At 53.2% G+C, this 20,307-nt stretch overlaps 1 protein-coding gene across 22 annotated transcripts in view; it reads right to left on the bottom strand.

Moving 5' to 3' along the window:
* Positions 1 to 15,962: 15,962 nt before the first annotated feature.
* Positions 15,963 to 20,307, bottom strand: part of LOC122385128 (histone deacetylase 4-like) — a 123,779-nt gene continuing 119,434 nt past the window's right edge. For all 22 annotated transcript variants that reach the window (XM_043373149.1, XM_043373143.1, XM_043373146.1 and 19 more), the window contains 6 exons: positions 19,597 to 19,880; positions 19,136 to 19,258; positions 18,720 to 18,860; positions 18,108 to 18,278; positions 17,535 to 17,710; positions 15,963 to 17,208 (listed from right to left, as the gene is read on the bottom strand). In XM_043373149.1, coding sequence (XP_043229084.1) covers positions 17,136 to 17,208; positions 17,535 to 17,710; positions 18,108 to 18,278; positions 18,720 to 18,860; positions 19,136 to 19,258; positions 19,597 to 19,880 — 968 coding nt within the window. In that variant the 3' untranslated portion in view covers positions 15,963 to 17,135. The remainder of the gene's footprint in view (positions 17,209 to 17,534; positions 17,711 to 18,107; positions 18,279 to 18,719; positions 18,861 to 19,135; positions 19,259 to 19,596; positions 19,881 to 20,307) is intronic.

The raw sequence follows: 20,307 nt of genomic DNA on the forward strand, positions 1-20,307 counted from the left end.
CCCGGCTCCAGGGCCGCGAAACAAAAATGAACAACCTAGAGCGCCCCCTTATCCCCCCTTTCGCGTGCGCACACACACACACTGACCAGATCTCTGGGCAGCCGTCCCAGCTTGGTTGTTTATGTGGCGATTTGGACGCCGGCGCGGCATGCTAAGTGGCCGAGTGCGCGCTGCATTTGGGGGGCGGACACCAGGCCGAGCGGCGGGCGGTGACGCAATGGGGAAGGATGGGGAGGACGGGGCTGCCGGGAGTCCTACAAGAGTCCATACCACAAAGAGTCCTAAGCGTAATGAACATACCGGAATCCTCCTTGAGTCGCGATATTTTTTCTTGTAGTATTTATGTTTTACACCGAACTGTTCACAGGCAGCGCAGCTTGACAAAATAAATACGCATGAAGTTCTGGTGATCCCAAACTGTTTCTTTCGCCTCCGAAAAAGGCTCCCAGTGCTAAATTGTCGTCTTTCCATTCGTTTGAGCCCACCGATTCGCTTAAGACGTTACCAACGGTGCCAATTGCTCAGGTTAAGTACCAACCAAATTGGCGAGGAATCACCCTTTGGTCAGCATGGGTGAGCAGGGATAAAAATTGATAAATTGTGCTCATTGACCAGCCCCAGCCATAGACCTTCACGAATTATAGGTGCCATTTACATTATACAGCATATAGCGCACTTAATCAGCACCATTATCCACGCATTTACGTCCGTTCTTTCGAGATTGTGTCGATTATGCCAATCGGAAAAGGAGCTTGAATGGAGACCTTTCGGCTGCCATCCTTCTGAATTGCAAAGAGAATCCCATGTGAGTGCTTTGAAAAAGTTTCCCTGAAACGATTTAGAAAGTTTCGGTGGCATTTGGAAGTATTCGTCCACAATTCTGCGACCGGCGTAAAGGACAGTGCCCAAGAGGCAATGAAATACAGGTAGCTGGGTATCCGGTAACCCCCGGCGACTTTGAAAACTGGCTGGTGTTGTCATTCCAGCTGGGGCCGAGTTTGCAGAATCAGTTGAAAAATGTGCCGCGACCTGCGACTAAGGCTTGACCGAATGAGCTAGCCTGATAAGTGTAAAAAAAAAATATTGGCAACTAAAAAATACCTACCGAAACTCTGTCCCAAAGACTGTTTCTAGCGTTTCGTTTCAATTCACCACCAGCTCATGTATACCTGAACTAACATATTAAAGTTATTTCAGCCGCACCTACATTAAATTTATGAACACAGATCCATACATGAAGTATATTTGGCCGAAGTCATCCAGTGCTTACTCGCAGGTATGTGTTATTTCGTCGACGCTCGTGTTTCTTCTGCCCCGTTCACTGAAAGCCGCACTTTGTAACGCTTACACAAACGCACTGCTTACCTGTATACCATAAATGCGCAATACGCACACACGTTATTTCACCAAACAGCATGCGAACGGCAATACGTCTTACCTTCGCACACAAAGCCGATGGCTATTTTCCGTCGAGTCCGAACCGGCTACCTCGTGAATAGATAGCAGCGCCGGACTGAAGACGGATATCATTTGTCTTCCATGAATATTGGACGTTGACAAAAAGCGACCCGAGGCCGGCGCACAGACTGGCCCCTGGTTGGTCGATGTATGTGTGTGTGTGGGGGGGGGGGGTGTTTGAATCGGATTGCTTGAATGCGTATTCACTGCTGACCAAAGGCGCCAACGATAAATGCCCGGCGTGATCACGCATTTTGATGGATTATGCTCGCGCACTCGTGGAATATATGGTTGAATTCGCATACAGTGAGCTGTACTACAAATCTTAGTGGCACTTACCGTTAACCGATAAGTTTATTTGGCACGGTAGGTATGTAAAGTTATTCCTATTACCCACGCACAACAACGGAATAAATGAAATTAACGAACGTTAACTTTTATCACCTAAGTAGCCACTTATGATAGCGGTGTATTATAGCCGGTAAAGAACGCTTTTAACCCGGCAGTTGCTGGGGTATTTCGCCACCCACCGTTTGCTGGGGGGGGGGGGGGGGGCGTTAAACGTCCCCAGCCGATAACTCGAGAACCAATAAGCGCAGCGAAACGCACGAGGCGGCAAACGAAAGAGCGCGACGAGACGCTTCAGATAAGTACTTTAAAGTTGAATTTTGAGGTCACAGGTCGGGTCAAGGTCAGGTCAAACACCTGAAATCGGGCTTTCAGTAGCATGGACTTCAGGACTTTGCAATGGGCGCCTCTCGCCATAAACTCTGTCAAAACGGTGCACAATCCATCTTATAAGGCCTACAAGAGTGTCAGCTCCATGAAGGGGTCAGTCAAGCATAGGTCAGGGTCAAGATCAGGTCAACCGGGTAGGCACATATCCCCGAAAATCAAAACTGATATTCGCAGCCTGTGACACATGTTTTACAGGTAATTTAGGGCGCAGAACACGATGGTGACATTCATTTTATCATATATGTACGTGTTTGGCTCAAAAAGTTCAATTTAAGAAATGCATGTATCATGGTCGTGAAGTAGTCACGAAAAATTGCCAAGATTCAGTTCAAGATTATGGAAAATGCGGAACGATAATCAATAATCGAAGATAGCCATTTGATTGATCATGGTATTGGCAGTCTAATGGCGTTTACGGCATGTCTGTATGTCTATTCTGTGATTTTATATGATTTTTTGAACATATGCCGTTTTTGGTCGAAAACTCAGAAATCATGACGTCACTAAAACCTCGATATCTCAAAAATTTTCCGACCGATTTTTTTGAAACTTTGTCACAATAAACTTCAATCAATTCCCTACAGGTACCTAAAATTTGGCGCGTCTGCGGCGCGCCGTTTTTATGCTATGGCCCGGCGAAAAAAGTGGGGGCGTTTAACGCCCCCCCCCCCCCCAGCAACTCGCGGGTTAATGGATGGATAAATTCTTTCTTTTTCTAGTCACAGCTATATATACCCCGCTGGCATCTGTGTGGGCAAACTCTCCGATACCAACCAAAGACAGAGCACCTGGGAGTCCAACTGAGCTCGCAGTTACAGGGCGCCAACCAGGTAGCCGAACGAATCCGTAGGGGCAGGGGTGCATTTTTCGGTCTGTCCCCAGCTGGCATGTTCAGTCCGTTTCTACCGGGGGCAGACAAAGCCTTTCTCTGGCGTGCGATTGTGTCCCCAACCATGCTCTATGGCTGCTCTATTTCCCTTTTGAGTTCCGCGGACATCGAACGCTTAGAACGGTGGCAGGCAACTGCGCTTAAAGGGACACTCCCACCTTAACATTAGTTTTGAGTTGAGATAGCCAAATTGGTGGCCATGGCCTGCAAATACCGGTTTGGGCACTCACAACATCGAAAAATGCTTTAATTCGAAGATATGGAATTTCAAACTTGCAGTTTTCGGATTCTAAGGGGCTAATGCATTGGAATGCCCCCTTAGAATTTGTGACGTCAGCGGAGATCTAACGATTTTTAAATCTTAGACTAAAACCATCGTTAACACGTGGTGGTATACGCTGCTTTGCGCGCAACGTCTGCCGCACTTTAAGGCTGCCAAAGTATTGCTTCCAAATAAAGTCGCTAGTAACAGGGGAGATCCCAAAAAGTAAACAAAAGTAAAAGCCTAATATCTTGAAAACCAGTGAATATTTTTCGGTGAAATTTGGTAGATATTCGTTTTCGCTCTTTCTGAACCAAGGGACATCACTTTCATGCCAATTCATTAACTTTTTTGAAGGTGGGAGGGTCCCTTTAAGGCAGCGTTAAGGCTACCGCGAAGTGCTCATCACTCAGCGCTGATGAAAGCACTTAACATCCCCAATGTTCAGGCACTGTTGCGCCGCTCGCAATTTGCTGCCCTCAGGGATGCTTTTGATGGGGACCATCGTCTCCGTGACGTTTTGTTCAGTGCATTAGCGCGAATTTTTCTGAACACAAGTTCTACGAGACATACTGGCTCGATTGTAAACCATGTGCTCGCCTTGTGTGATGGAAGCCTTGGTAGCATTGTCAGGATCGCTGGCGGCCACGTATCGCCCGAGTGAGTAACATGTCCTACTGTCCCCTGTGGCTTAACCGACTCACTACGATGGCTGATGGCCCAGAACGATACCTGTGCCTGGAGCCTCGTCAGACTGTTGACATGCGATGCTCTCAATCAAGGCCATTCATAGGCCCCGTCGGCTGAAAAGCTGATCGTACTCGTAGTGTATGTAGGTGTAGTGTCCACCGCCGTCTCCGGATTCCGATGTATTCTCACAAACTCGCGGTGCAAAACACTAAGGCACTGCCGTGCTGTGCGGCCGGGCGGAGCCTCTCGACTGCTGGCTCTGACTGGAGCCGAGCAGGGTGCGGCCGCCTCACACTCGTATTACCGGGGGCCCGATGCCGAGCCTCGGACACCCGATGCACTAGGTACTCGATACACTACACATTCCCCCCTCTCGCAAAAAAAGGAACAGCATCACTGCGACACGTAGTAGTCCGGTCGTCTACAGACACGGTCGCTTCGCCTGGGACGCTGCACGCTCACATCGGCGGCGTCCGGCGACGGCTCGCAAGCTGTCTCGGTCGACGGGCGAGAAGCAGCGGCGAGCGAGGTCAGCGGGCCAGCGGCGTCGGCCTCGGAAGTCGTGGCGGTCGACGTGGTCTCGCCGGGCCCAGCGGGGGGAGATGCGGAGGGAGACGCCGGCGCGTATGGGAGACGGGCCAGATGGGCGGCGTTCCAGGTCCGGCCGTCAGCCAGACGGTACGTTGCGGGACCGACGCGCCCAGTGACTCGCACCGGAGACGTGAACCGACAGGACGTCTTCGAGCGGTGTCCCTGCCGTCTCACGCAGACGTAGTCGCCCTCAGTGATGCGCGGCGTCGTCACGCCACGGCGGCGGTCGTAGGACCTCTTGTTGGACTGCTGTCGGCGTCGAACTCGAGACGCCACACTGTCGGCTCCTGGTGTTGACGGCTGAATGACAGGCAGGTTCAGCCTCATCTGTCGTCCATGCAGGAGCTCTGACGGTGACTTCCCAGTTGTCGTGTGTGGGGTGGCTCGATACACCGCCAGGCTCTTGCGTACCTCGTCAATGAACGCTGCTGGTGGACAGTCTGTGATCCACGACTTGAACGTTTTGTTGAAGCGCTCTACGGCGGAGTTGCCTCTAGGCCAGTAGACGGACGATGTGGTGTGCTTCACCCCTCGGGCGGCCAGATACGCAGTGAACTCCCTGCTCGTGAACTGAGGCCCATTGTCCGTCACGATCTCGTCGGGATAGCCCTCTTTGGCCCACACAGTTGACAAGAACTTGATGACATCTTCAGTCTCAGTCGATGACGTCAGGCAGACTTCCGCCCATTTGCTTCTGTAGTCAATCAGAGTGATGGCGTAACGGGCAGTCGCTGGTGCTCCGTTGATTGGACCAACGATATCCATTCCCAGTTTCGACCAGGCGCGGTCCGGCAGGTCGACTGGCTGCATGGGCGCAGGGCGTGCGCGCTGGGAGAGGACTGCGTCGCTGTGCTGGCAGCGCTCGCAACTTCGGCACAGCTCCTCCACCTCACGGTTGATGCCGGGCCACCACGCCAGATTCCGCAGCGCCTGTTTCATGCGGACGATTCCGTCGTGCGCGCTGTGCGCCAGCTCCAGGTATCTGCGGCGGAGCTGAACGGGCACAACAACTTGTTGGGCTCCTCTCAGGATGACGTCGTCGTTGCGCACCCACAACTCGTGTCTCATCTTGAAGTACGGCTGCACTTCAACCGGGCAGGCCTTGGCGCTGCTCGGCCAGCCGCGCTTGATCTGATGACGCAGCTGCTGCAGCTCAGGATCAGCAGCTGACGCGGTGCGGACGTCTTGCTCGGTCAGCACGCTCTCTTCATCTGTCAGAAGAGCGATCACCTCTTCTTCAGCGGAGCTGTCTTCATGCAGGTCCGCTTCTTCGGCAGGAACTGGCATCCTGGAGAGGGCGTCTGCTGCAGGAGTTAGGTTCCGGCCAGGCACGTACTGGACTGTGTACGCATACGGCAGCAGGCGTGCCTGCCAGCGCGCGATCCTCGCGCCCGCTCTCCCCGAGAAGCTGGGCGAGAGCAGTGTCTGCAGCGCCGAATGATCTGTGCGGAGAGTGAACGGACGTCCCCACAGATACAGTTTCCAGTGTTCCACGGCGAGAACAGCGCTCAGTGCTTCCAGCTCAGACACTGAGTAGCGCTGCTCGGTAGGGGTGAACGCCCGAGACCAGAACGCTACGGCGTTTTCTTCTCCATCGGAGCTCAGCTGCGTGAGTACAGCTCCAGCGCCCTTGCCGCTGCCGTCGGACGTGACGAATGTAGGCAGGCTCTGGTCGAACGGCTTCAGTGTCGGGCTTGCAGCTATCTTCAGCTTGACCTCGTTGAAAGCTCGGTTCGCTGTGTCGTCCCAGACGAACTTGGTGCCCTTCTTCAGCAGCCGGTACAGTGGATGGACGGTCTCGGCGTACCCAGGGACGAACCTGAGAAACCATCCACACATCCCCAGGAACGACTTCAGCTCCTTGGCGTTCTCCGGCGGTGGTGCGTCAGTCACGGCCTTGATCTGTGACTGCAGTGGTGTGACTCCCGACGCAGACAGCGTGAAGCCACAGAAGTCGACAGCTGCTTTGCTGAACACAGACTTCTCTCTGTTGACTGTCAAGTTGGCCTCCTTCAGTCGGGCCATGACGCGCCGAAGACGGTCGTCGTGTTCTTCCTGTGACACTCCCACGACCGCGACGTCGTCCATGTAGTGAACACATCCCGGGATGCCGTCCAGCAGGTTGTCCAGCAATCTCTGGAACGCAGATCCTGCCGAGACCAGACCAAACGGAACCCTCGTGAACCGTCGTAGGCCTCGGTGAGTCAGGAACGTGGTGAGCTGACGGGAAGCAGGCTCCAGCTCCAGCTGATGGTATGCGCTCTGCAGGTCGATAACTGTGAAGATGTTGCCCTTCAGCTGGTCTTGGAGCTCCTCTGCCGTCGGCAGGGGATGAACTTCGGCGATGACCTGTCGATTCAGGTCCCTGAGATCCACGCAGATGCGCAGCTTCCCGTTCCTTTTCCTGCTGACGACCATCGGGTGAACCCAGTCGCTGACTTCGACCGGTTCGATGACTCCTTCCTCCTGGAGTCGGTCCAGCTCGCGGCTGACCTCTTCACGAACAGCATACGGGAGTCGGCGGAGCTTGTGACGCACCGGTACAGCATCAGGACGGAGAACAATCCTGTGCTGGTAGCCACGGACTGTCGTCAGTGAGCATATCTCGCCAGGGTCGGGCTGAGACGGTGGCGGTTCCGGGACTTCTGCGCTCCCAGTGACCGCCAGCTGATCGATTGCCCCACTCGCGGGGTGCAGGTTTACGTCTAACTGCTTCAGCAGGTCCAGTCCCATGACGGCTTCTTCACCGTCGGAATCTATGATGAAGAACTCTGTGTTGGCTCGCCGTCCACGGTAGGTCACCAGCGCTGGCAGCGTGCCAAGCACTTGAAGCTGGTGTCGACCAAAACCGAACAGACGAGCAGACGTTCTATTGAGACGACTGCCTTTGAAGAGACGTCTGGCGATGCCGAGTCCTAAAGCGGACACCGTGGCACCCGTGTCAACTTGCAGATTCACGGTCTGCGTGATACCTGGTACCTCCATCTGTACTTCGCACATCATCTTATCGGTATTTGGTACGGCGCAGCAGAGAACAGTCAGCTCGTGACACCTTCTGTCGTCGTTCCGTTCACCAGACCAGCAGACCACGGCAAAGTGACCCGTCCGCCCACACTGCCTGCACGTGGCCCCGGTAGCGGGACACCGACCGCGCTCATTGTGCTGGCGCCGACCGCAGCTGGGGCACGTGTCCGGTTGCAGCTGGGCAGGTCCGGGGCGACGGTCGGCTTGCAACTGGGCAGGGGCGGGGCGGCGGTCGTCTTGCCGCCGGGCGGGTCGCCAGGGCCGGCGCCCGCGGCGCTGACGAGCGTCAGATATCTGATGCAGTGACTGCGCTCCGTCGGCGGCGGGCCGCGCCGGCCCGGCCATGGCGGTCGCCTCGCGTCGGGATCGCTCGAATGCCTCGGCGATCTCCAGAACGCGGTCCAGGGTCAGGCCCTTATCCTGCAGAAAACGCTCGCGGAGAATCGGATGCACTGTTGCTTCCACGACTTGGTCACGTATCATTGCGTCTGTCATTTGTCCAAACGAGCAGTTTACTGCCAGGCGGCGCAGCGCCGCCACGTAGTCGGCCGTCGGCTCGTGCGACTCTTGCCGTCGCTGCCGGAAGAAGAACCGCTCCGCGATCACGTTGACCTGAGGTTCATAAAACTCGGCGAGCTGCCGCTCAGCCGCATGGAACTCGTCTTCGTCTTCTCTCCTCGGCTGGACCGGTAGGGTACGGTACACCCGTTGCGCCTCGGCGCCGACACAGTGCAGAAGGAGAGCCGTCTTCCTCTCCGTGCTGTAGGCCTCACCTCCCAGGGCAGTCAGGTAGTTGTGGAAACTGAAAATCCAGTCACTCCAGGGCAGTGCTGGTTTTCCTGGTCTCGCCAGGAACGGAGTTGGCGGCGACACCCCCTCGACGTTCATCGTCGGTAGTATTCAGGATCTCATCCTCGTCGCCAGATGTAGTGTCCACCGCCGTCTCCGGATTCCGATGTATTCTCACAAACTCGCGGTGCAAAACACTAAGGCACTGCCGTGCTGTGCGGCCGGGCGGAGCCTCTCGACTGCTGGCTCTGACTGGAGCCGAGCAGGGTGCGGCCGCCTCACACTCGTATTACCGGGGGCCCGATGCCGAGCCTCGGACACCCGATGCACTAGGTACTCGATACACTACAGTAGGTATAGGTGTGTATGTGTATGTGTACATGTATATGTGTTTGTCCGTCAAGGATGTTGTAATAAATTGATGATGATGATGATGATAGGAGCTATTGGCTCCGTTCCTCGGGTGTCATAGGCCTTCCAGTCCCGCCGCACTGCGGCGCGGCGAATGCCACTGGAAATAGTCGACACGGTCGGTCAAACCTCATACCGTTGATTTAGCACTTAGCAGAGCTACGCGCCGACGGAGGCGGTAGAACTGGCTCGTTTACCAGGCCAGGACACACGCTGTGTTCTGTGATCTCCGCTACGGAGTGTGTGCACTACACAACCGCGACATGACAAGAGCCTGTCCACAGGCCTCTGAACCAAAGCTGTGGATCAGAGGCACTCAGAGCACGGCTACTTGGAAGTGACCTGGGAACATATCAGCGAGCAAGTGTATGCTACTTGAGCAGCTAATTTCACAAGCTGAGGCTCGCCGTCAAAACCGTGAGAGATGTAGTTTTAAGGCCTGGCTACACTATGCGTTTTCTGCGTGCGTTTTTTGCGTGTTTGCGGGTTTTGCGTAATGTCGTTCTAGAAAAATAAATGATATTACGTTTTTGTGATGTTTTTTATATTCAATTTTAGTAAAAATATGAGTTATATTAGCTTCTGCATATAACTAATGTAAAAAGTATATTATTTTTTACTTTTTTTCTACAACGATATTAGGCAAAAAACGCAAACCCGCAAAAAACGCACGCAGAAAACGCATAGTGTAGCCAGGCCTTTACGCGATATTTAGAAGTCTTAAACACGGTTGTGCAGAAAATATGTAAAGATGTCACGCTTGATTTGCTAGGAGCCTGCAGAGACGACAAATTTGACGAGGCCTGGCAAGTCACATTTGACTTTATATCATGAAATGAAGGACAGGGATGGATACCTAATCGCTGTGTTTATGCCCGGCTTAAAATATACAAAAAAGCAATCTTGGTATACCAATGCCTATTAGCTTCCAACGACATGGCGGCGGCTACACAATCATGAGTTGCGAAACGTACCGAGTTTGAGCCCGCGTCCTTCCAAAAATAAGCACGCCGTATTGATTTGTTGATGTATGTACGTTTCAACCTGAAGAAGGTGCCCTCGGGGGCGGCGACTGTTGATACCGTATTTGGACAACAATCTTAAGTTGTTTGCTGATGCGACTGACAAACACGTAGGTACCTAGTAAATAAATAAACTGCATGCTGCAACAGTACATTACATAAGGGATGCTTTGCACTTAAAGCCTTATACCTACTTAACCCGCGCCCCACTGGGGGGGGGGGGGCTATTTATAGCCCCCCTCCCGTTTTTCTGCAATAACTTCCAAACCGCTTGACGGATCGACGCCAAACTTCCAGTACCTTCGGCTGCATCAATTTGACACCTTGTGTCGAAATTTGAACTTCGTAGCTACCATAGGTCGGCCGGAAATGACGTCAGAGTGACGTCATGTTCGTCCGATTTCGACGCAAAACATTGAACCACGGCAATCGCTCCCAAGAGCTCAGTTTTTAAGCTAGGTCCAATTTCTTTGCATGAAAGGACTCAGAATTGACCGCGCTATCAAACTGCTATCTCGAATTTTCAAAATTTTGAAAATGTCGAAAATTTTATATAATAATATTCAAAATTTATATTTTTATATTTTTCCAAAAAGTTTTTGACTTTTCGAAAAAAAACGGAATATATGTGACAGAACGCATTATTATGACTAACTCTAGCAAGTTTAAGCTGAATATCTTCAAAAATGGCCAAGTTATACGCATTATTGCAAAAAATTCACAATTATCAAATTTTCAAATCAATTTTTCAGTACGTATTTGACATCGTACACCAATATAAATGGCACCATCGTGTTCCTGAGCTCAAACTGCATCCGATAGACATTCAACTTTGAAATTTGACCTTTTTTGACCTAAAAGTGACCTGACCTAAGCTAAATTCGACTCAAAATGACCTCGAATGACACAGACGACATCAAATTCGAAATCTATGGCCTAAATGGACCATAAAACATGTGTCACGTGACCGACGCATGATATAATATTTTCGTGACCTGTGATGACCTGACCCCAGGGATGCGGAGCCGGAGCCGGAGCCGGAGCCGGAGCCGCCGGAGCCGGCATATTTTGCCCGGAGCCGGAGCCGGAGCCGGAGCCGTGAAACAATATAGCCCGGAGCCGGAGCCGGAGCCGGAGCCGTCAAAAAAGGGGGCGACTCCGGCTCCTTTTCTTAAGAGGAAACAATTATTTACCTAGTTCGGTTTGACAGTACAAGGCGTAAAACAATGTGGTATTCAAAATAGCCTTGTTATACAAATACAGAAGCAACGTGCACCAATCCCATCGCCTTTTTTCTTCCACCCGTATTTAATTGATCGCATAGGGGATGTACTGAGTAGAAGCCGGAGCCGGAGCCGCCGGAGCCGGATCATTTTACTCGGAGCCGGAGCCGGAGCCGGAGCCACCATGACATTTCACCCGGAGCCGGAGCCGGAGCCGGAGCCGATTTTTTTCTCCGGAGCCGGAGCCGGAGCCGGAGCCGTCTGAAATTTCCACGGCTCCGCATCCCTGCGGCTGACCCTGACCTGAAAATCAAGGTACAAGTTTGGTACCCTCAAGGTATCTAGAGTATCTGTTCACGAGTGTGGAAACCAAAAATGAGCCTGATCTGACTTGTAAGACGGCGGCCAGAGCCCAAAATGTGAACAAGCCAAAGTGCTAATAATTTTTACTTTGACCTGAACTGTGACGTCATCGGTGACCTCGAGGTCAATGAAATTAGGTTTCGCTCGACAGTTTTTCCGGGGCTATCAGACGCCGTTTGAATTTTGACGATCGGCCCAGTAGTTTCGGAGTTAGGAGGGGGGGCTATGAATAGCCCCCCCCCCCCCAGTAGGGCGTGTTATACACAGACCCCAGTGGGGCGCGGGTTAATTGCGACGTTCTTGGCAAAACGATTCGATTAAGAGACACAATCTACGAAATATTTTGTTGCAGTTAATATGAAACGAATAAGAAATACGACTACGAGGATCGTTTATGTAGAATATGACATATTCCGCACTCCTACGAGGAAAGATTGGATATTTTATGAAACAATAAACATAATAAACATGCACATAAATGCATTCACTAAAGTATAGCCGTTTCTTTTGCAAACAAGTAAAAACCATTACAAAAACGGCTCACTCGAATGCAGAAGCGACAAATGCCGCACACATCTTCCACTTTTGAGAATGTCACCTAGCTCCTGCAAAACGCGGAACACTTTCACGTCAACTAGCGCGCCGAAAAAAAAAAAACTTGGCGTAAAGTTCAGAGCTCGACTGCCAGTTTCGCTAAATAGACTGCATAATAGAGCGGCCCGACTGGTGAACAAACTCATTCGCCGGGTGTCACTCGCAGCTCGCCTAGCCGAGCCGTGCGTACAGTCAACTTCTCGACGCCAGAATAATATAAACGGCGAGGGATGCGGGCAATGTCGCTAGCTTTGTGCTTAGCAAGATATGATATCGATAGATTCTAGGCCGAAGTGTTGGACGTGCGCCACGTCTGTTGGAATTGGGCTGAAAATGTAAATTGAGGGCCAAGCTAGTGGATGATACCAGTCAGGATTCTTTCCGCTAAACCTACCGAGCTTTACGCTGGAGCTGTGAAATTTAGGGCTTCATCAGACAAGCTTCGGATTTAAGCTGTCAGTTGGTGGCTGGTGCCTCTCGATTCGAGTTTTCACTGCCGGAAAATCCACGGAAGGTCGGCTGCTGGTGATCAGAGTGGGCTGAGTCAGCAGACGGCGACTCGGCCGGACTCGGGACCAGCCAGGGCCACACAGGAACACTCGCTGCTCCGGGCCGGGTCGGGGGATATACCTACCTGCCTGAATCCAACTGCGAGACGCAAAACAAACGCTACGCTCGTATACACAGACAGGGTGTTGATAATTTGAATCCGGTACAAATTGTGCCGAGCGGATCAACGAATAATCTCCCTTTCCTCTGCCAAAGGTTTCTGCAAAATACCAAGCGACCAAATGACGAGAATAACAAAAGGAAGAACTACGTGGTGTCAGTGATGCGCGCAATAGAAATCAGCATGACAACAGCAGGCATTTCAGTTTAACTTCGTACAGCAATAAGTTTTAACGGTGCCTTAGGCATGAATCATTGCTCAGATTGCTGCGCAGCCCGTATGCAATTATCGCACAGCATGTTCACTGTTCAGCCAATGCACACAGATACCGAAATAGCATCAATAAGCAATAGCTTAGCTATGTAATGATCAACAATAAACCTACAATAAACACTTAGGTAATCATCTCCCCGACATAAGCGAATTGCCCAATTACCAAGTGTACAGTAGTTTGACAAGCGGCACACCTATAACAGCCCCCGCCCCGACTGCCTCGGGTCTTTCTCTGACACGGCAATCAGCTTACAAACAGCGTCATTACAGACAGATGTTCGGCTGAACATGTGGCCAGATTTGCCGCTAATGTGCACCCTGAGAGACCTGCGTGGCCCACAGTCCACAGTTATGGATGTTCGGAGAGCGGAGACCGTCTGATTGATGCGGGTGGCCCGCGGCATCTCTGTGAACGCGCACCGTCTGTTCCCTCCGACTGTTTTTGTTAGGGCCGCCCCTCAGCTTCTGTTATATAACTACCAAGATCGAGGTCAGCTGTACGAATATAGCTGAGAAGGAAACCAAACTGGGTTCAAAATGCTGTGTTCAGCAAACTTGGTTTGGTCATAATTATAATACAATATGTGTTTTGCCCTGTAAGTGTAGCCTGTAGCGTAGCAAGTAGCCGGGATGTGAGGTAATGATTTAGGACGGCAAAGGCGTCCAAAAGACAGTAACGAAACAAGTGGTGAACCCGGTGACAAAAACGGTGTGAGACGACACGACGAGTAAAAAGAGGCGCTAAGAGCTTCAAAGACTCGGGTCTCAAGTTAAAACAAGGAAGCACCGTCAATGACCGGGGTCACAGGCGGAACAGGACAGCACCACCAGGGACCCGGGTCGGTCACAGGTCACCCATCGGTCACTCCGTCGATCCTACACTTCCTCTCCATGGCGCCGCGCGGCCCCCGCCGACAAGCGCGTGGCCGGCTGGTGTGGTGTGGCCATTGTTTCGCGTCACAATACCGGCCGGGACGTGCCGACTGTGCGCACATTTGGCCATTGTGGCAGCCGACGGAACATCGAGCGCCGCGGCCACCGGACCGTCGAGCGCCGCGGCCGACGGACCGTCGAGCGCCGCGGCCGACGGACCGTCGAGCGGCCGTAGCCGACGGGAGGCGGTAATGGCTCGCGGGGGCGGCGCCACCTGTCTGATTCTGTGTCTGACCGCCGCCCACACAGCGGGAGATGGGAGGAGAGACGACTCGCGGGATGCTCCAGAGAGAAGAGGTGTGGGTTACTGATACCTACTTGCAGACTGATTAGAGCAATGTTGACCCCCGAACGATGAACAGTCGAGGTCGGTCGAGGTGGTCCGATCATAGCACATCGAGACAAGGCCGCAAGTGGATGCGGCAAAACGTGCAGGCGATTGATAGGTCAAGGACAAAGATGGATGAAAACAGATACCTACATACACACATAGACCTCTGTACACCACTGCATTGGCGCATTGGTGTACAGAGGTGTATGATACAAATCATTATCTTATGATTGCCACAGAAGTGGTAGATGGTCACCTACCTTGCTTTCGTTGGCTCGGTCCCCGAGATCCCAACCACCGTGTCTTGCGTTTGTCGGTGGAGCGTCTATCTTCGGTTTACCTAGAGATGATTCATCATCGCTCGTTCGTAACCAAATTGGTACAAAAAAGAAGCGGAACAAAATGCTTAATTTGATAGTTAACTTCATAGTTTGCTTTTCTTGGCTCTATATTTCACTGAACAGTGGCAAAACTGACTTTTATTTTGAGCTCGACAGTTCTATCCCCTCCGGCTATACTGCGCTCGAGGCCGCTCGACCGGCGCCCGGGTGGCCGATCGCCTGGGGCGCTTGTCCATCCGTCCGGCCAATCAGCTGACGACCGGCCGGCGCGGCCTGACCGCGGCTTCTGCGTGGCAGCCCCTCCCTCTCCCTCGCTACCCGCCCCTGTCTGCCGACCAGCCGCGGGCCCCGGGGCCCACAGGTGGTAATAACGTAAAGCAATGTAGTAAAGACGGAAAACAAAACACATGTAAGCTCGTAGGCAGTATATGAAGAGTCGACCAATGGGGAATGGTGCCATGAATGATTGATCGCTTTGAAAGTACCTAGTAAGTAGTTTATTATCACCAAATTCAGGCATTGGTGTGCTTCTCCGTTCTCGTTTCAATGTAATGTTTAGGTATAGGTGTAAAGGTAATATTTATAGGTATAGGTAATAGGCAATGAAGCGTACCTATCGATCACACTAGTTACAACGCATTTCGAAAAGCACTTCAATTAGGGCTGATGACGTCCATTGTGAATAAATTCCTCCATTACATGTATGGTAACCCAGGTGGCAGCGACAGGCGAGCTGAACAAGGTGGCCTCGCAGGGGGCTCAGTCATGGATGGCCTTAGCTAGCGCCACCTGTGATCATGCAATGCCGTGGAGACATCTGTGGACAATACAAGAACCAAAATATGGTCGTAAGTCGTAACCCAGTTTTACCAACAGAAAAATAGCCGCCTACCGGATTTTTTTGCCTAATAAAGACCGCTTCACATACGGAGCGTAAACGCAATGGGTAACGTAAGCGGATAGGGCTTTACCGTTTACGGTCCTTAAGCAAAATATTCCGGCAGGCGACTATTTTTCTGTTGGTAAAACTAGCCACGGCCGTTTTGTCAATTAAAGCGGTTGAGGAGGATAACAGGCCGTATGGAACCCATCTCGTTCTTTCTTATATCGATAACCTAAGGTCTGCACTGATGGGCTATCTACGCAACTCGCATCATGGCGAAGCGACACCCCCAGCCGTGCGCAAATAACAAATTCCTCCCCAGCTCTCTCACGTCGCCACCAGTAAAACAAATCGCTATAAGCAGTCCATGTGTATTTTCACCAATGTCACCCGGTCCACTGCGGGTGAGCCGTGCATACAAAAATAAGCTTCCGACGGCGGCGGCGCTGTGCCGGCCTGCCGGTCGGTCGGGGGCGGGCAGCGGCACGGCGGTTGGTCCGAGCGCTGCGATCTGTGCAGTGTGCAGTGGGACCGCCGGCCGCACTCCCGGGCGCCACGAGTCCGCAGAGTCAGTCAATCAGATAGTTAGAGTCAGATAGAGGCGGAATCAGATAAAGTCGGAGTGCATTTGAGCCTGAGTCCTCAAAAAAACAGAGTCAAAACTAGTCAGAGCTGGACAGAGACAGACAACAGTAAATCCTCATAATCGGACGGACATTAGTCTTCAGAGTCGGAGCCAGGTAAGAGTCGGTGGGTCAATCTGAGTCAGAGTAAGAGTCAGATAGTGATAGTCTTCAGAGTCAGAGCTGTGTCAGGGTCAATCGGACAATTTGAGGAAGTCAGGCCGAGTCAGAGTCAGAGTGTTAGACCTTATAGCCGAGGTCCGTGGGGTCTCAGCCGTCAGCCGGGCACGCCGGTCGAGTCGCCCACCCCTGGCCAACAGACTCTGCCGACTCTGCCTCGGTCTCCGAGAGGCCAGAGGTCGTCCATCCGTCCGCGGTCTCAGAAAGTCAGACGCCGCCCGTCCCCAACCAACGGCAGGCCCGGCCGCACCGCGCACCGCGGCAGCGCCGCCAACATAAAACGCACAGCTAACACCAATCATCCACAACAAATATCGAAGTGTTCCAACAAACTACACATGGGGGCGCGCCGGCCCGCGCCGCCGCCGCGCCGCTTCTGTCTCGCCCACCGGACGCGCGCAGCCAGCTGACTAGAACATACATCTACGTGGAATGTATACAAATAACGAAGCCACCGGCATGCCGTAAAATAGTTCATCTCTCTCGCTCTCACGATCACTCGGAGCCAGCGGAGGGCTGGTCTCGATTTTCTGCGGCGGCCACCGCCGGCGGTCGTGGCAGCGGAGGGGGGACCGGCCGCGGCGGCCGCCACCGTTGAACATTGCACGACTTAGCGTCCTCTCTCTCTCTCTCTCACTGCCGTTCTCACACTCGGAGCTCACACGGCGCCGCCTCTCACCAGCTATCACCGACCGCGGCGGCCGTGCCGCGCGCGCGCCGCTGCCGCTGCAGTGCCGCGGCACTAGAGCTAGGACACAGGTACGGTGCGGCGGCGCGCCCGGCGGCCGCCCGACAAAGTTCAAGTTGTACCGCTTGCCGACAGGTGTCGCGCTGGGTGGCGCGCCCGCTACTTGGCCTCCGACTCGTCCTGCTCCATGGGCTCCTCCTGGGTGGGCGAGACGGGCCGCGCCGGCGACGACCTGACGAGACACAGGGAACACGGTCAAACACTGCACGGCTAGGGAGAAACTAGCCATTAAACACTGCACCGTGGCGAGACAAACACGGCCAAACAGTGCACCGCCAGGGACAAACATAATCAAACACTGCATCGTGGAGAGAAAACACAGTCGAACACTGCACGCCAAGATACAAACACGATCAAACACTGCAACATGGCGACACAAACATAATCAAACCCCGCACTTTCACTCAATCAACCTATACATCGTACGAAAACCATCGCACACCCCACCATGACGGGAAAGACCCCACAACTCCCTCGGATCGTTCCCTGTTCACTGACCGGCAGGCGGCCGGCGGCGGCGACTGGTGCGCTGCCGGCGGCTGGCCGGCGTGTCGGTGGTGCACCGTCAGACCGGCCATGGCCGACAGCGTCTCGGCGTCTCGGTCCTTGAGCGCCTCGGCGTGCGAGAGCGGGATCAGGTGGGCGGTCCGCTTCACACACGGCCAGTGCGGCACCTGACGCGGAGAGGGAAATGGAGGTCAGAGCGCGTAAAAGGTGAAGGGGGAGGGGTATGAGAGGCAGGAATAGCCAGTCAGAGCATACTCGTATAAGACGGGCGAGCCCAATCAAGATCACACCGGGGGAAGATGACAATTGAATGCAGTCGGTTTGAGCACAGTCCGATCCAACAGCATTGATGTTCGAACACGGAGGTTCCACAGTTATTTAACAATGGTCAGACTTCGCTTGTCAGTTCATTCTTCCCTCCTCCCTATGCCCAGAGCCAGCTCCCAATCTCCATTCATATTCCTACATCACTCCTTCCGAGTCAAAACCCTTTTCATTGTCTCCCCGATCCCACTGCTCCCTTCCGCACCCCAACCCACCCACCACCTCTTCAGCACCCCACACCTGTATGTCGATGGTTTTGCGCAGTGTGTCGATGGCCGCCTGGCACGGTTTCCTGTTGAGCTCCTCGTCACTGATGGGCTGCAGGTCGTCTCCGAGCAGGGCGCGGATGGTGTGCTCCGTGGCGTCACAGATGGCAGGGATGTCGTAGCCGCCCTCCAGAGCCATCGCCACCTGAGGGAAGGCAGCGGGCAATGACTGTCAGGCAGCGGCAGGGGAGGCTGCATCGGCATCTGCATGGCCTCAAGATGGAGGAAGAGGTCCGGTAGGGAAGTTGGTCGAAACGAACGAGTGCTTTGATTCACGACTTACACGCGTCAGTAAAGAGAGCAGTAAAGCAATCTGGAGTAAAGACGCTTTTATTTCAAAACAAGACTGAGCAGATAAATTTAATTTAGTTTTTAGATAGCCTGCATTAGGGAATGGCGGCAACGTCCACAGCTTTCCCAAATACAACGCAAAAAAAATACATTGCATTAAAAACATGACCCAACTGAAGCAATACCTTTGTTTCCTTCCTTCCTGAGACGAACTGAGACGAAACTATTACCCTCTCTGCACACAAAGTACCCCACCCTCCTAACAAAGTCCTTTCCATTCTCGTGTACCACTGACCTTTCCGTTGGCCAGAGTCATCATCTGTCGCGTCATCCAGGCGAAGCACTGGGCCGACACCTGGTAGCCGCCGAGCGGGGACGGGTGGCCGCGAGCCGCGTCAAAGCCACTCGATACCAGCACCACGTCCGGCTGAAAGTCCTGCCAGTCACACCAAGGTCAGGGGAGGTCAGAACAGGTCAGGTCAAGCCAACACATCGCCCGACTTTGTCCGATGCAGACTCTCCTTCGTTCATTAGATTCCCGTAAATCTCAACACGACATCAGCTCATAAGAAAGCTTCATTCCTGCACTAACCCGTAGGCTGTCCTTCAGTTACATATGCATCACTGAGACGCTGACTAACGTGAGTAGCCCGCCAACCCTGATCACCTCCCATCCCCACGGGAGGATTTGTTTGTCACTAGGGCACCTACCCTGGCGATGGGCATGACGATGCTCCGGAAGGCGGCCAGGTACTCAGCGTCGCCCATCGGAGGGCTGCAGCCGCCCGACCAGGCCACGTTCACGTTGAAGCCCATGCCGTCCTCCACGCCGCACTGACAGAAGAGGAGGGGACAGGTCAGGTCAGACGGTGCCTAGGTCAGGTTGGTTCAGGCCAGATGGTGCCGGGTCGGTTCGGGTCAGGTTAGGCTATATTGGGATAGGAGATGCGCCACGAAGAGCGTGAAATTCGTGATACATATTGCGGAATGATATTGTCTCGATAATTTTAGAGACGCTGGATAAAATGCTAACAAAACCATCTCAGCATTTTCAACCAAGACGAAGCCACCAATCAACCAATCCTGGCAATGATCTAAGCACCACAGAAAAGTTAGAATCAAAAGTGTCCCACATGTCAAACGCCCCTCCCCTCCTCCCCCGCAGGGCTCACCTCCACGGGCGCGCCGGTGCCCGGGAAGAAGTTGCCGTCGTCGTGGCGGTGCAGTGACAAGTAGAGCACGTGCGAGCTGTCGTAGAACAGCTGCTGCGTGCCGTTACCGTGGTGCACGTCCCAGTCGACAATCATCACCTTCTCGACGCTGAGCTGGAGCCGCAGCAGGCGCGCCGCCACGGCCACAGAGTTGAAGAAGCAGAAGCCCATGGCCTGCTGGCGCTCGGCGTGGTGGCCGGGCGGCCGCACCAGCGCGAACCCGTTCTTGACGGCGCCCATGGCCACTGCGGAGAGAGGGAGGGAAGTCAGAGAGCTGAAGGACGGGGAGGGCTGTCAGGGATCGTCGAGGGATGGGGAGGATAAGTCGGGGAGGGCTTAGGAGCAGGGAGGGCCGGACGGGGTTCTGTTCACCAAACAACTTTAGATACCAAACGATGTGTGGCAGCAACCATAAAGATATATCGGCATTCGGCACTCAACGAACCTGACCTGATTGGCCTGATTTGCCTGGATCGACAAACTACACATATGGTACTTTGATCTCAAATCAGCCCACGCACTGACGAAACTACGGTGCAGGTGGAATTATTTACATTTATTACTCCAATATCACGTAAATACGTTTCCGATTCGTTGAAAGAAGCACCATAAAATAAAGCAACTTAACAATAACCCTCACAGTCGATGATCAAAGTATGTACAACCGTACAA

This window comes from Amphibalanus amphitrite, unplaced genomic scaffold, assembly GCF_019059575.1.
Source record: "Amphibalanus amphitrite isolate SeventyFive unplaced genomic scaffold, NRLGWU_Aamphi_draft 000209F_arrow, whole genome shotgun sequence".
Classification (NCBI taxonomy): domain Eukaryota; kingdom Metazoa; phylum Arthropoda; class Thecostraca; order Balanomorpha; family Balanidae; genus Amphibalanus; species Amphibalanus amphitrite.